At 37.1% G+C, this 12,825-nt stretch overlaps 1 protein-coding gene across 6 annotated transcripts in view; it reads left to right on the forward strand.

Annotated features, from left to right (window-relative positions):
* The first annotated feature begins 6,588 nt into the window (after nucleotides 1-6,588).
* The window catches only part of LOC121297203 (general vesicular transport factor p115-like), a 29,491-nt gene continuing 23,254 nt past the window's right edge, over nucleotides 6,589-12,825 (forward strand). For all 6 annotated transcript variants that reach the window (XM_041223345.1, XM_041223362.1, XM_041223368.1 and 3 more), the window contains exons 1-4: nucleotides 6,589-6,821; nucleotides 9,300-9,386; nucleotides 11,395-11,459; nucleotides 11,812-11,888. In XM_041223345.1, coding sequence (XP_041079279.1) covers nucleotides 6,756-6,821; nucleotides 9,300-9,386; nucleotides 11,395-11,459; nucleotides 11,812-11,888 — 295 coding nt within the window. In that variant the 5' untranslated portion in view covers nucleotides 6,589-6,755. The remainder of the gene's footprint in view (nucleotides 6,822-9,299; nucleotides 9,387-11,394; nucleotides 11,460-11,811; nucleotides 11,889-12,825) is intronic.

The raw sequence follows: 12,825 nt of genomic DNA on the forward strand, positions 1-12,825 counted from the left end.
CCAGTCTTTTACATCATTGTTAATGTAATTTATCACATTAAGAAAATAGTATGCAAATATCATATGCAATACATTTTTTTACTTGTGCAGTTTTGCGGAGGACTTCTCATTTTGTCTTGTTCGTCATGAATTTTTTTTTCATTTTAGAGAAATTGACTGTCTGTTTCCAGTTTGTTTGCAAAAAAAAAAAGTATAATTCATGGTAAATGTACCTCTGTTTTACAATTTGAACACCTCCATCAGATCGCAATTGATTAACAGCATACCACTTTCAATGTGACAAAGTATCACATTCTGACATTACACAGGTCAAGTTTTGGTGCACGTAACACATTTTGATGATGTACCACTTTCTAACACTGCACCTGTAGCAAGGGAAGAGAAGGAGCGAGCACAGGAGGAAGGATGGTGAAGAGAAGGCATAACAAGTCGGTTAGTAGAGGTTGAGGAGAGAGGGAATGAGACATGAGTGATTGGAGTTAGGAAGAGGCAGTACAATGAATAGAGCAATAGGCAAGAGCAAGGGGTCTTAATTGGATACGAGCAGAGAAAGGTACCCAGTGGAGAGTGCAAAGCAGAGGGGTAGTGTGATAGTAGCAGGGTTGGGAGAATACCAGGAGGAGAGAGTTACAATAATTCAATCTAAAAAGAACAAGAACAGTTGAGTGGAATAAGTAGGTAGAAAAGGGATGTTGCTAAGAAACAAGCAAACTAGGTTTCTAGCAGAAGGAGAAAGATTGATAAGCATCAAGAGAGACTGAGATAGAGAGCTTACAATATCAATATTATTAACAATATTAAATTATCTATACATTGCAGATAATTCTAATCAAAAATTCAGAACTTTGCAGAGTAGAATTCTATTATAATAATAATATGAACACTACTGCTACTAATTATAATAATATTTTATTTTATGGTTGTGCGAGATATGTAAAGCTGAAGAGACCATAATGGCCAATAATATGCCATCAGTTATTAGTTTTTATTTATTGCACTTTGCAGTATGCTGTTTCATATGTCCCAGAACAGAGGGGTCAGAAATACAGTATTCAGCAGCATGGTCCGGGGATTAGGCAGAGCAATAATGTGCCTTGAACTCCTCCAATGAACCAAGAACATTAAAGTCTTAATTGATTGTATATTATACCAGTTTTAAGTTTGGAGGTGTGACAGAAATATAATGAATCTTGGTAGTAAATCTCCCTCCCTACCTGTGAGGGCGCTAAGCAGCAAAAGTAGGGTCCTTTGGACAGGCTGGCCCGACAGTGCATTTCCAGGGTTGGGAAGTCGGTCAATCTGGAAGAAGGCCAGACTTCGTTGCAAGAATGTATTGACCTGGAAAGAAAACGGCGTAGCAGCTGCAGATTGTACAAACAGCTGCACTTGTTTACCAAGGGGTCATGAGTGACTGCATAAAAGGAAACGGAGAATCGCAATCTACTCCTTCGCTTGGTTTGCACTTGAACTTGAAGGACCGTGAGAGACGCAGTAACCACTGTTAATAGAGATATTCGTGAGTGTTTTATTTGTTTGTGCTTGTTAGTAATTGTCTGTGTTGTGAATCACCAGACTGCTAATACTTTCCGAAGCTGTCGCCTTGGGCCAGCACAAAGCTGGAACCGCACTTCACTACAGTCACTAATAAATAGTTATCACCCACCACGAGCACTGCTGCACTCACCCAGACTGGTGATTGTGTTCAGTACAATTGTGGGGTGGATAGCGTATATTTATTATTTGGGCTGCAATCCTTTGTTATACCCTCCATGCATTATACATTGGTATTTATTGCCAGAGATTTATTGTTTGGTCACCAGACCAGGAGTATAAATAAAAGACCCCCTTCCTAAGTGGATTACAGTTTCCTGTCTGTGTTTGTTCTTCCACTGCATCACCTCTGCACCTGTTCACAATCAGCAGCCACTTTGCCACAGGAGGTTATGCTAATTTGCCTGTTTCTACTCTTACAGACAACATTGGGACTGCTGGGATTACCTTTATCAACTCCCAGAAGAACAATTAACAGACCAACTCACTACCATTAATGAGGATTTCACAGTGGTCCTAATACGGTAGCATCACACTGATTCTGTTTTTGTCCAATACTGCAGTGGCTGACCACAATTGGCTGTCAATCAGATTCCACAGTGTTACTATAATGAAGTAGCTTCAAATTAGATTTTCAGAGGTTTTATTTATTTATTTGTTTATTTATTTATTTCTATAGTTTCACGGTCACCTTATCTTTCTATGACATTTTAAAATGCAGGTTCTTATTTCAGTTACGGTTCTAGTTGCAAAATATTGAAAATATATACTCAATATTTCACAATATCTCAGATTGAAGAAAGCAAGAATGCAACTTGCAACATTTGCTCATCGGTGCTTTCCTTTCATGGCAGTGCTACTACAAGTTTATCATAAGAACATAAGAAAGGTTACAAAAGAGAGGAGGCCACTCGGCTCATCTTGCTTGTTTGGTTGTTCGTAGCTTATTGATCCCAGAATCTCATCATGCAGCTGCTTGAATGATTCCAGGGTACCAGCTCTAATGTCCATTTGTGATCTCTGGTCCTTGTTGCTTTTTTCAGGTCAAAAAAGTCCTCTGTGTCGACATTGTCAATACCTTTTAGAATTTTGAATGCTTCAATCAGATTGCCATGTAGGCTTCTGAATGGATGCAATTATTTTAGCCTGTCTGCATATGACATGCCTTTTACCAGGAATAATTCTGGCCACTCTTCTTTGCAGTCTTTTTAGAGCAGCAATATCCTTTTTGTAGCAAGGTGACCAGAACTGAACACAATATTCTAGATGAGGTCTTACTAATGCATTGTAAGTGTCTCCCATATGGTATTTATAATGGACATTTTTATTGCCTGGGTGCAATACCTTAACTTTTCTATATTAAATGTCATTTGCTATGTGTTTGCCCAGTTCTGAATGCTGTCGAGATCATTTTTAATGACCTTTGCTGTTGCAACAGTGTTTGTTTGCCCCTCCTATTTTTGTGTCGTCTGCAAATTTAACAAGTTTGCTTACTATACCAGAATCTAAGTCATTAATGTAGATTAGGAAGAGTAAGTTGATTTTCTTTTTTTCTTTTCTTATTATTCACGACATTACTTTCAAACAGTATCAGAAAATTAACAGCTATATTGTACTTTTTCTTCAGATAACTATAATAAAATAGCACTGAATAAATTTCTCTTCAGCTAGCCTAAATAAAATAGCACTCAGTAAGTTATCGTTCTTAGTCTGAAACTTAATATTAACAAATTAATATTTTAAATTACTTATTTTGGCTAACTTTGAATTAGTTGTTTGCAGCTCACCTGGTAAAAGCACAGACAAGTGTTGTGCAGGTTCATGTCCTGGCTGTGCCGAGTCGCTGGTCTTCGCTGCGGATTCTGAAGGGAGCATTGCATTGGCTAGGCTGCTCCTATGGATTAGGGAGGCAAAACTGACAGGGGATGCTTCTTCTCATCGTGCTACAGTGAACTCTGCTATGTTAATACTTTGTATTAGTTGTAATTGTCTTTCAATACAATTTCATATCACTACCAAACAGGTGTGATTAATTGCTTGTTGCTTTGTAGATGATTAATCGATCAATATATCATTGCTGTATCAACTTTCTCTATAAGTCTCCCCAGGTCTGACGGATAAGTTATTGTTGTTTTTGAGTGAGTGGCCCAGCTAGAGCCAGATTCCCCCTAGCATCAGCAAGTTATCCTGGATCATATGGTGTACATACTCCAGATTTAGCGGTGCTCTTATGTAGAGTTTAATTATCAGAAAGAGATAGGAGAGGTGCAGAAAGGTGAGAAAGTGCAGAAAGGCCCATGAAATAGCTCATAACATTACAATTAGAATACAATTATTAAATTGACCTTTTTGTTTTTAAGCTACTCCAGTGTGGCTTTGGCTATATGTTTGGGAAAATAAATCTTCTCCCAAGTCCCAGGTCTCTTGCAGACTTCATCAGGTTTTCCTCTAGGATTTCTCTGTACTTTGCAGGATCCATTTTGCCCTCTATCTTCACAAGCTTTCCAGGCCCTGACGCAGAGAAGCATCCCCATAGCACGATGCTGCCACCACCATGCTTCATGGTAGGGATGGTGTTCTCAGGATGATGTGCGGTGTTAGGCTTGCGCCAAACATATCGCTTAGCGTTGAGGCCATAAAGCTCTATTTTGGTCTCATCAGAACACAGAATCTTCTTCCACTTAGTCTCATAGTCTCCCACATGCTTTCTGGCAAACTCTAGCTGATTTGAGGTGAGTTTTTTTCAACATTGTCTTTCTTTTTGCCACTCTCCCATAAAGGCCAGTTTTGTGAAACACCCGGGCTATTTTTGCCGTATGCACAGTGTCTCCCAGCTCAGCTGTGGAAGACTGTAACTCCTTTAGAGTTGCCATAGACCTCTTGGCCCTTCTCGCCCGAATACTCAATTTTTGAGGATGGCCTGTTCTAGATAGATTAACAGTTGTGTCATATTCTCTCCATTTCTTAATAATGGACTTTACTTTGCTCTGGGAGACAGTCAATGCCTTGGAAATGTTTTTACATCCTACCCCTGATTGGTGCTTTTGAAGAACCTTATTCCGGATTTGCTTTGAATGTTCCTTCGTCTTCATGATGTAGTTTTTGTTAGGAAATGTACTAACCATCTGTGGGACCTCCCAGAGATAGATGTATTTAACCTGAAATCATGTGAAGCACCTTAATTGCACACAGGAGGACTCCATTCAACTAATTATGTGACTTCTAAAGAGAATTGTTGCACCAGAGCTTATTTAGATGTGTCATAGCAAAGGGGGTGAATACTTATGCAATTAATTATTTTCTGTTTTATATTTGTAATTAATTTGGAACAATTTGTAGATTTTATTTTTCACTTTGACATTATGGACTTTTTTTGTGTTGATCAGTGGCAAAAACTCCGAATTAAACCCATTTTGATTCCAGGTTGTAACACATTAAAATGTGGAAAAGTCAAACTGGGTGAATACTTTTGACAGCCATTGTACATATGTTCCACTGTTAGCTATGGGAATCCTCTTCCAATTGTGATGAAATGTATGGCGTCACATCATTCTAACACCACAGTTACAGCGTCACTGCACCATTGCATGCTGCTATGAGCTGAACTTGATTCAGGGACTTGTAATTTGAATATAAGTCTTGTGAGTTGAATGCAATGACATCACAATGCATTTTTGCTTAGTATATTGGGTGCGTTAAGTCACTGAGCTGCTCTGAGCCCGGTGAAAAAACCCACAAACATTTTGCTCAGTATCTTCTCAGTTTTTTTTTTTTTTTTATACATGGCGACTGCTACCATATCTTTTTTTTTTTTTGTTCTTATCTTATTCTATCAGAAACAAAGGAAGGGTTTTGATTTTTTCCAGACACAAAATTAGTTTCTTTGCCAATATGCTTCCTGAAAGTATTACCCATTCCTTGTATTCGGGTATATCCAGAGTAGAGGCACAGTGCTGGTTAACAAAAAAAAAAAAAAAATGACAAATTTAGCTATTAAAAACCACTTGAATGGAAACTACTATTGCCAAAGAATTAATCTCAGTCTGGTAGATCCACATATTGTTTTCTTTTTTTATGATGATGATTATTATTAAAAACAATAATTCACTTAATAAATATCATCACAGTGTTATTTTACATGAACAACTTTTAACAGTGGATTGAATGGGCTTGATCCATATGAATACTATTTGTCACTAATGAGTTATTGCAGTGAATGACAAATAAATTGGCAACAACATCCAATGACTTTGCCATCTTCAATTTGGCCAAAAGATTTTAGAGTTAAGCCATGAGAAACTAACAGAAACTATTGTTTTACATAATGAAATAAAGCACAGAAGTACAAATCAAAAATCACAGTTTCTGGTTACACTGCATATCATTTCACTCAGTCTATACATTCAAAACTTTAAAAATATACAAAAATAATGGGGGAATTTGACCAGCCTATACACTGTCAGGATAAGCCATAGCTGGAACATTTTACAGCTCTGGTGAAACACCCTTGATTGAATGGCCCATCTATTTTAAAAGATAACCCTGTGACAGGTGGTGATGCAATCCAGCCTGATTTCTCAGTGCTGTAAAATGCTCCAATAAAATCCAGCTGTCAAGAAGACAAATGTTTCAGCTAGTGTCGCCATCAGTGTAATAACTGGGGCACGCAATACCTTTATGTATTTCACTTTCCTGGAGCCACTATTGTCACAATGCAGAAGCCAGAAGCGCCATTGGTTCATGATTTTTCAAAGCTTTTTTTCTCCAACATAGAAGTATTAAAAAATTAAATCAACAAAGCTCACGAAATGTAAACTCTGTGTCAATTTGTAAGCTGAAACAAAATTATGTAGAACAGCTCCTTGTTTTTTTTTTTTTTTTTTTTTTTTTTTTTTTTTAAATGTATTGCTTAGAAATAGTATAGTGTAGTTATTTTTTAAACACCTGATTAAAACTATGCAAGTTATTTGCTATACTGTCACTTTAAAACAGCCTTCTCGCTCTTTGAGCAGCCACGTTGCGCCACGTTTCTGCTCATGCGCAGTGACAGCGCTGTTCCGGGGCCGATGCAGGAGTCTTCAGACAGCCCAATAACAAAGTCGGATCAGGGGAAGGGGAGAACACATTATAACAACACCGAAATCACTAATTGCAAATAAGTATCCAAACTACATTCTATTAACTAAAAGAAGCCTCAAAGCAAGATGAATTTCCTGAGAGGAGTGATGAAAGGGCAGCCCGCGGGGCCACAACCCTCTGGAACAGAGACGGTGAGCTTTCATTTCATAACAAGACTGGCGAGCGATCTCGCTGAGAACGTATCTGACAAATTCAGTATTTGCAAGCAGGCTAGTTAACTTGGATACCTTTACAGTATTTGAAAGAACCCCAACTTATGTATCGAATGATTTATCAGTGGATTCGATCTAATTCTAATGTAGCTGGTGACCTGCGTTTCAAAACGGGATGGGACGCAGTTCGTTCAAGGAGTCGAAAGGGGAGGGTGTTTTTTTAAGACCACTGCCTTGACACAGAGCCGAGAAGGGGGTTGGGGAATTATATATTGGGATGGGAGTGCATCTCGGCCAGCTAGCGTTTATGTGTTGCTAGAAGATGCACTTTTATTTTAAAGTAGGATATCCCTAATGTGTTTTCTGCCTTATTCAAATATGTGATGGTAAAGTCAATGGCATACTGTGTATTATTCTCATCATGCCATGAAATAGTGATTTAACACCTAGTTGACGTTGCACAAAAATGTGTGACGTTTGCTTCAAATTAATTCGTAAAGTACGCTTTCTTCTCTAGCTTGGCAACGTGCGGATTTCTATGGAAAAAAAACAAAACAAACACCCCCATGCAATTGTTAGATATACAATGTTGAGCTTTCACCCAACATTACAAGGAAGTAAGGAAAGGTGAAAATTGGAATGAAGGGACTATTGTCTTTTCTGCCACAACGGTATAATCTTTAACATATCAAAACTACTGGCATTTTAATTATTCCGATGTGTGTTGATTGGCTTAGTGTGAGCCAGACTAAAGTAAGTATCTGTATTTAAATATATTAACAGGATTTCATGTTAAGACTGCAGCTGTGTTTGTAGCTGCCGGCCAATATGTGACACAACTTGCAGCAGGTGGCAAACAGACTGGATGCTGAATATGTTACAATTGTTGCAGCATTAGTTTGCAGGATGATCAATAGGTTGCTAGTCTTGTGCACATAATTTTGTTATATTGCACATAAATTGTGTTTACATTGGCTTAAAAAAAAAAAAAAAAAAAAGATATTGGTACTCCATAATTTAGACCTCCTTCCCCCTCTATTTTGTACAATACTTATTTACATTATGTATGTTGTTGATCACTGGAATTGATTTCTTTAGACTACAGCAAAAAAAAAAAAAAGATCTGAAAGATAATGTGCAGCACATTTATTTCCAGTTGCCAGCTGTTTCTTTGGCTGGAGAATACAGAGCTGGTTATAGTTGCCTGCCATTGTTAACCCTTGTCCAGTGCAGAAATGTAGTTTGTTTTTTGCATGTTGGATTTAGAAGTGCATATTTCTACTTTAAAAAATGACAGGGCGGTAATAACACAAAAAATGTTCAATATGAGGACAAAATAGATTTCTGACAGTTATTTATCCAGCTTGACTTGACCCAAATGTCATATCTGTTGAACAGAAGTTAAGGCACTTTAGTCCCTGCGGTAGATAGGACCACACATACTGTTGGAAAGTACAAGGACAACTCTTTCAGTGGTTGTGCTTCCTTTGGAAATTGCTGGTGATATGTCTTATCTTCTCGGCGCATTATTTCAAAATCCATAGTGTCGCTTTCTAGATTGAAAAGCACATTGCCACATTCAAGCCAAGCCAAAAATGAGTATCAAGTGATTGCTAAATGCTTAAACCCTAGAGTACACTTGTAATCTTAGACCATCTCCCAAAGTAAACACGGGAGTACGATTTTGTTTGTGTATAGAAGGATAATGTGGAAGTCACGACCTTGTAAATTGCACATTTTAAGACACATAGACATTATTTAGAAGTCTTGCTCTGCCAGGAATTGACTAACTAGTAATTCTATTATTTGTATTAAAAGCTTTATTAATTCTTGGAAACCAAACACAGTATTTTAAGTTTCTGGCAAAAGACAGACCCTGCATACAGTATTGCTTCACTTCATGGTTGCGCTATACTTGATTAAAAAAGAAGTCCTACAAATATGATTTATTGCAGCACTGCAAACCAGCCTTAAGACTTCTTCTAAAATAGCTATCAAAAGATTAAATTAACAGTAAATAAGATTGTTTTTCATGCTAGCCTCATGCTGTTCAAAAGCTGCAAGTCTAGATAATAAATTACAATTCCTTATCTTTTAAACTATCATGTAAATTAACAAAGTAGACTTGATTTTGAGAACTTACTTTTGTATGTATTGACATTTTGATTTTACACATAGAGCATTTATTTACAGTAGTTTACAGTGTATCAAGACACTGCAATTGATGAAAGTCCATGCAAGATCCTCATAAAACAGGGCATGTTTGATTTAAACAAAAAATGAAATACTAAGCTTGAAGTTTTTACTTCCTTTAACTGTGTGTTTACACTTTTCTATTATATTCATGATGGGAAATGGCTGTTTTTAAAAGGTTTCAAGGAGAGGGGTAAGATACCTAAAAGGAGAATTTTAGATCAGTTTTCAATTCACTTTTTTTTTCCCTGCTTGATTTGACAGATTCAGAAGCTATGTGACAGAGTAGCTTCCTCGACCTTACTGGAAGACCGGCGGGATGCAGTCCGGGCCCTTAAGGCCTTATCCAAGGTATGTTGTTTTTAATAGGTACTATAGTGCAGCGCTGAATTAACTTGGTGTTTTTAGGAAACACACACAAAAAATAAACTATTAGTTTTCTCCTTAGTTAATTGTACCGCTTCGCTGGGTAAGACAATAATCAGTTGCATATCCGACTGCAGTGGGACCAGAGTAAGGGCGGATATGTAAAAAGACAGATACATGAATCCTATTTTAAATACCATTATACACAGCTGTAACAATTACTATATTCACACAATTATTGTTTTGAGATTTAGCTTTTATTAGGGAGCTACCCTAAATCCCTTCTTTACAAAGATACACGTTATTAATGCTTGTGACAGGGTAGTCGTGTGGGTGCGTGCATTTGCTGCTGAGTGACAGGCAGGAGATTGAGATCGTTAAAGTCAATACACTCCGCAGGCAAACAGGATTTATTTACATATCAACACACTGAACAGCTCATGTGACACTACCAGCAATGGCAGTGCAAGGAGCACATACAACACAGTGTACAAACACTTTCATAGTATCTGCAATATCTGAACTAATCTTCTCTGTTCAATAATAAACTAGCAGTGCTGAAGAGGTTGATCATGGCGGATACACGATGGATTACTGTATTGCCTTTCCTTTGCAGTTGTAGTAATGTGTCTGTTTTTTGCTGCAGTGCTTTAGAGATCTTTCTGTTGCTTCTGTGTACCATCATACTTTGCAGGAGCAACGCCTTACATGCATTAGGAACATGCACAGGGCATTTTGACATTTTCCATTAATGACCAACATGGTAAGGAAAGATGTTGAGAAGAACAATATATATGCAGTTTTTAATTTAATTTTTTATTAACATGCTCTTGAATTGACCTTGTTCTTCAAACCTTCAGGAAGCTGCCAACTGCTAGATGTTAATTCCACTCAATCGGGATTACATTCCTTAAGATTCCTGAACGAATGAGAAAACAATGTGCGTCTGCTCTCTGCTTTCCTAAAGGAATCCTTTTGCTACTGGCATTGCACTAGTACTGCAAAGTGGGGTCCAACTTGATAAACTGCTGGTGCTGGCTGACAACAGGTGCAGCTTTCTAAATTGAATGGACAGTGTTTTTTTTTTTTTTTTAAAACCAGTCTCCCCAAAGATTGCACATGCTTATGCGTCAATCAGTAAGGGGAAGTTAAGAACTGAGTTTCTCAGCATTCACATGTCTTTAAGCTAATCGTCATGTCTGTAAGAAGTCTTAGTAAACTCTTAGTAACCCATTGCCGATCTAATTTGTTTGTCTAAGTACCTGGAGCTTTGAGTATCAACTTACATTTTAATTGTTCAGCAGTACTGTTATGGACACATATGTACCTTATTGAAATAAGCAGTAATTCTCCTGTAGCATCGGAAAGCTTGGGGTTCATTCTGTGGCCATTTGTATTTATCTCCATGGCTGTCCTTCGAATACCATAGTATTGTTAACTGCCTGTAGAGGAGGCTCCCGGGACAAAAGCAGAAGAGACTGTAGTGCCCATGCTGACTGCAATAACAAAAGAGGTGGTTGCTACGCAAATCGCAGCAATGTGCATTAAGAAATTGATTATGATCATCAGTCTTTTATTAATAGTTTTCATTATTTTAGAGGGGGTGTGCTTTATTATAGCAGTCTGCAATTGCGCATGTTCCATTCCCTCACCATTATGAAGGCTCATATGGTACTTTTTTTTTTTTTTTACACACATTTGTACAATATTTTTTGCAAGAGTCACAAGCTTTTAAGTTGTTCGAACTGTAGTAACTTTCTAATAAGGCTGCTCACTAGACCTCGTTTGCATACCAATTTTGAAACAACTTTCAAAGCAGCAATTAAGAATGACAGATTGTTTTCTGTCCAAGAATGACAGCAGTTTCTTCATGTCTTAGACTTCCTAAAGTAGATCAAACTTGTCTTACGAAATGCTATTATTATTATTATTATTATTATTATTATTATTATTATTATATTTTAAAAAATTAATTGCATTTAATTTTCTGCAGAAATATCGTTTGGAAGTTGCCAGTCAGGCCATGGGTCATTTAATTCATATATTGCAGACAGACAGGTAAGGAAAAAAGTCAACTATTGCAACAGTTTTTGCATAGAGGTTGGATTCTAGCTCTGTGGATTTTGACACAATCTGTGCATAAGGGTCCCTTATGTTTTGGTTGGAAGACTTGTGTTATTGGGACAGAGGTCTGTACAGCTCTGATTTAAAAAAAAAAAAAAAAAAAAAAAGTAACAAAAATATATATATATGCACATTTTTCTGTATAATAATAAAAATAAAATGATACTTGTAATGTGAGGTCCACCATTTTCTGCAGGTCAGCTACTTTTTCAGTGCTCTGTGATCTTTTTCAACAGTGAAGGTTTACTGCTATTGGTTTACTATATTTTTCTGTCCCTTATTGTAGCTCAGACTCTGAAATAATTGGCTATGCCTTGGACACTCTGTATAACATCATCTCTAATGATGAAGAGGAGGAACAAGGTATTTGCATTTCTCTGTTATGCATTAAATCACTTATTGTTGCAACAATAGTATTGACTATGTATTGATTATTGGTTAGAATTGTAGATTCCTAACAAATCTTTTAATTGATTAGGACCAAAACAAAAGGCAAATGAGACAAGCTATGATAACGTAAAATTAATCATTAAACAGTTTTTGATACTGATGCATTTTTGAAAATCTTTAGTTGCTTTTGTGCATTTTCATTTGGAAGTGAACAGATTTGTGTTCCCTGAAAAAAGATACATTTGTCTTTTATTGCTGTGTTATTCCCCCAACTCGTGCGCTAACAAATTTCAATGAAAGAATCAGTGCAAGACCCCTTAAGATGAAACAAAACTAACAGGAGGATTGTCTTCAAATTGTTAAACATTTGAGACAGATTTCTGTAAATATCCTTCCTTGACCCCGCTGAATCAAATCTTCGATGAATGATCTACCATCCTCATGATCCATCTTTTGTGATATGTCAGATATAAGTTCCCCTATACAGTTCCTTAAACCCAAGTCATATTTTTTCTTTCTGTTGGAAATGTGTGTTTCTGTGTATACAGGGCATGTGGTCGTTTGGGCGGGAGGGGGCAGGTTACAATGTGCTCACCTACATACACGTCAAATCAGATGAAATAATCAGATACGCATCACACTTGTTTAACCTTCTGAAGTCAACATTTTATGGGGTTGGATACCCGAGTGCTGACTATAACATAAACTGTTGATTTTGACCTTGACCTTGGAGTGTTTTTTGTTTCTGAGTTTGTGCATTGTTAATTATTTTGATGTTTAGGGGTTACCCCAGAACAGTACACATAACTCAGGTGCTTGGGGCTTGTATAATTTGAGTTATCAGAGGCCCCTAAAGCTGTTTTATTAGGGTAATAGGACGGAAAGGTAACATTTGATACATTTACTGAAA

The sequence above is a fragment of the Polyodon spathula genome, chromosome 2 (assembly GCF_017654505.1).
Source record: "Polyodon spathula isolate WHYD16114869_AA chromosome 2, ASM1765450v1, whole genome shotgun sequence".
Taxonomy (NCBI): Eukaryota; Metazoa; Chordata; class Actinopteri; order Acipenseriformes; family Polyodontidae; genus Polyodon; species Polyodon spathula.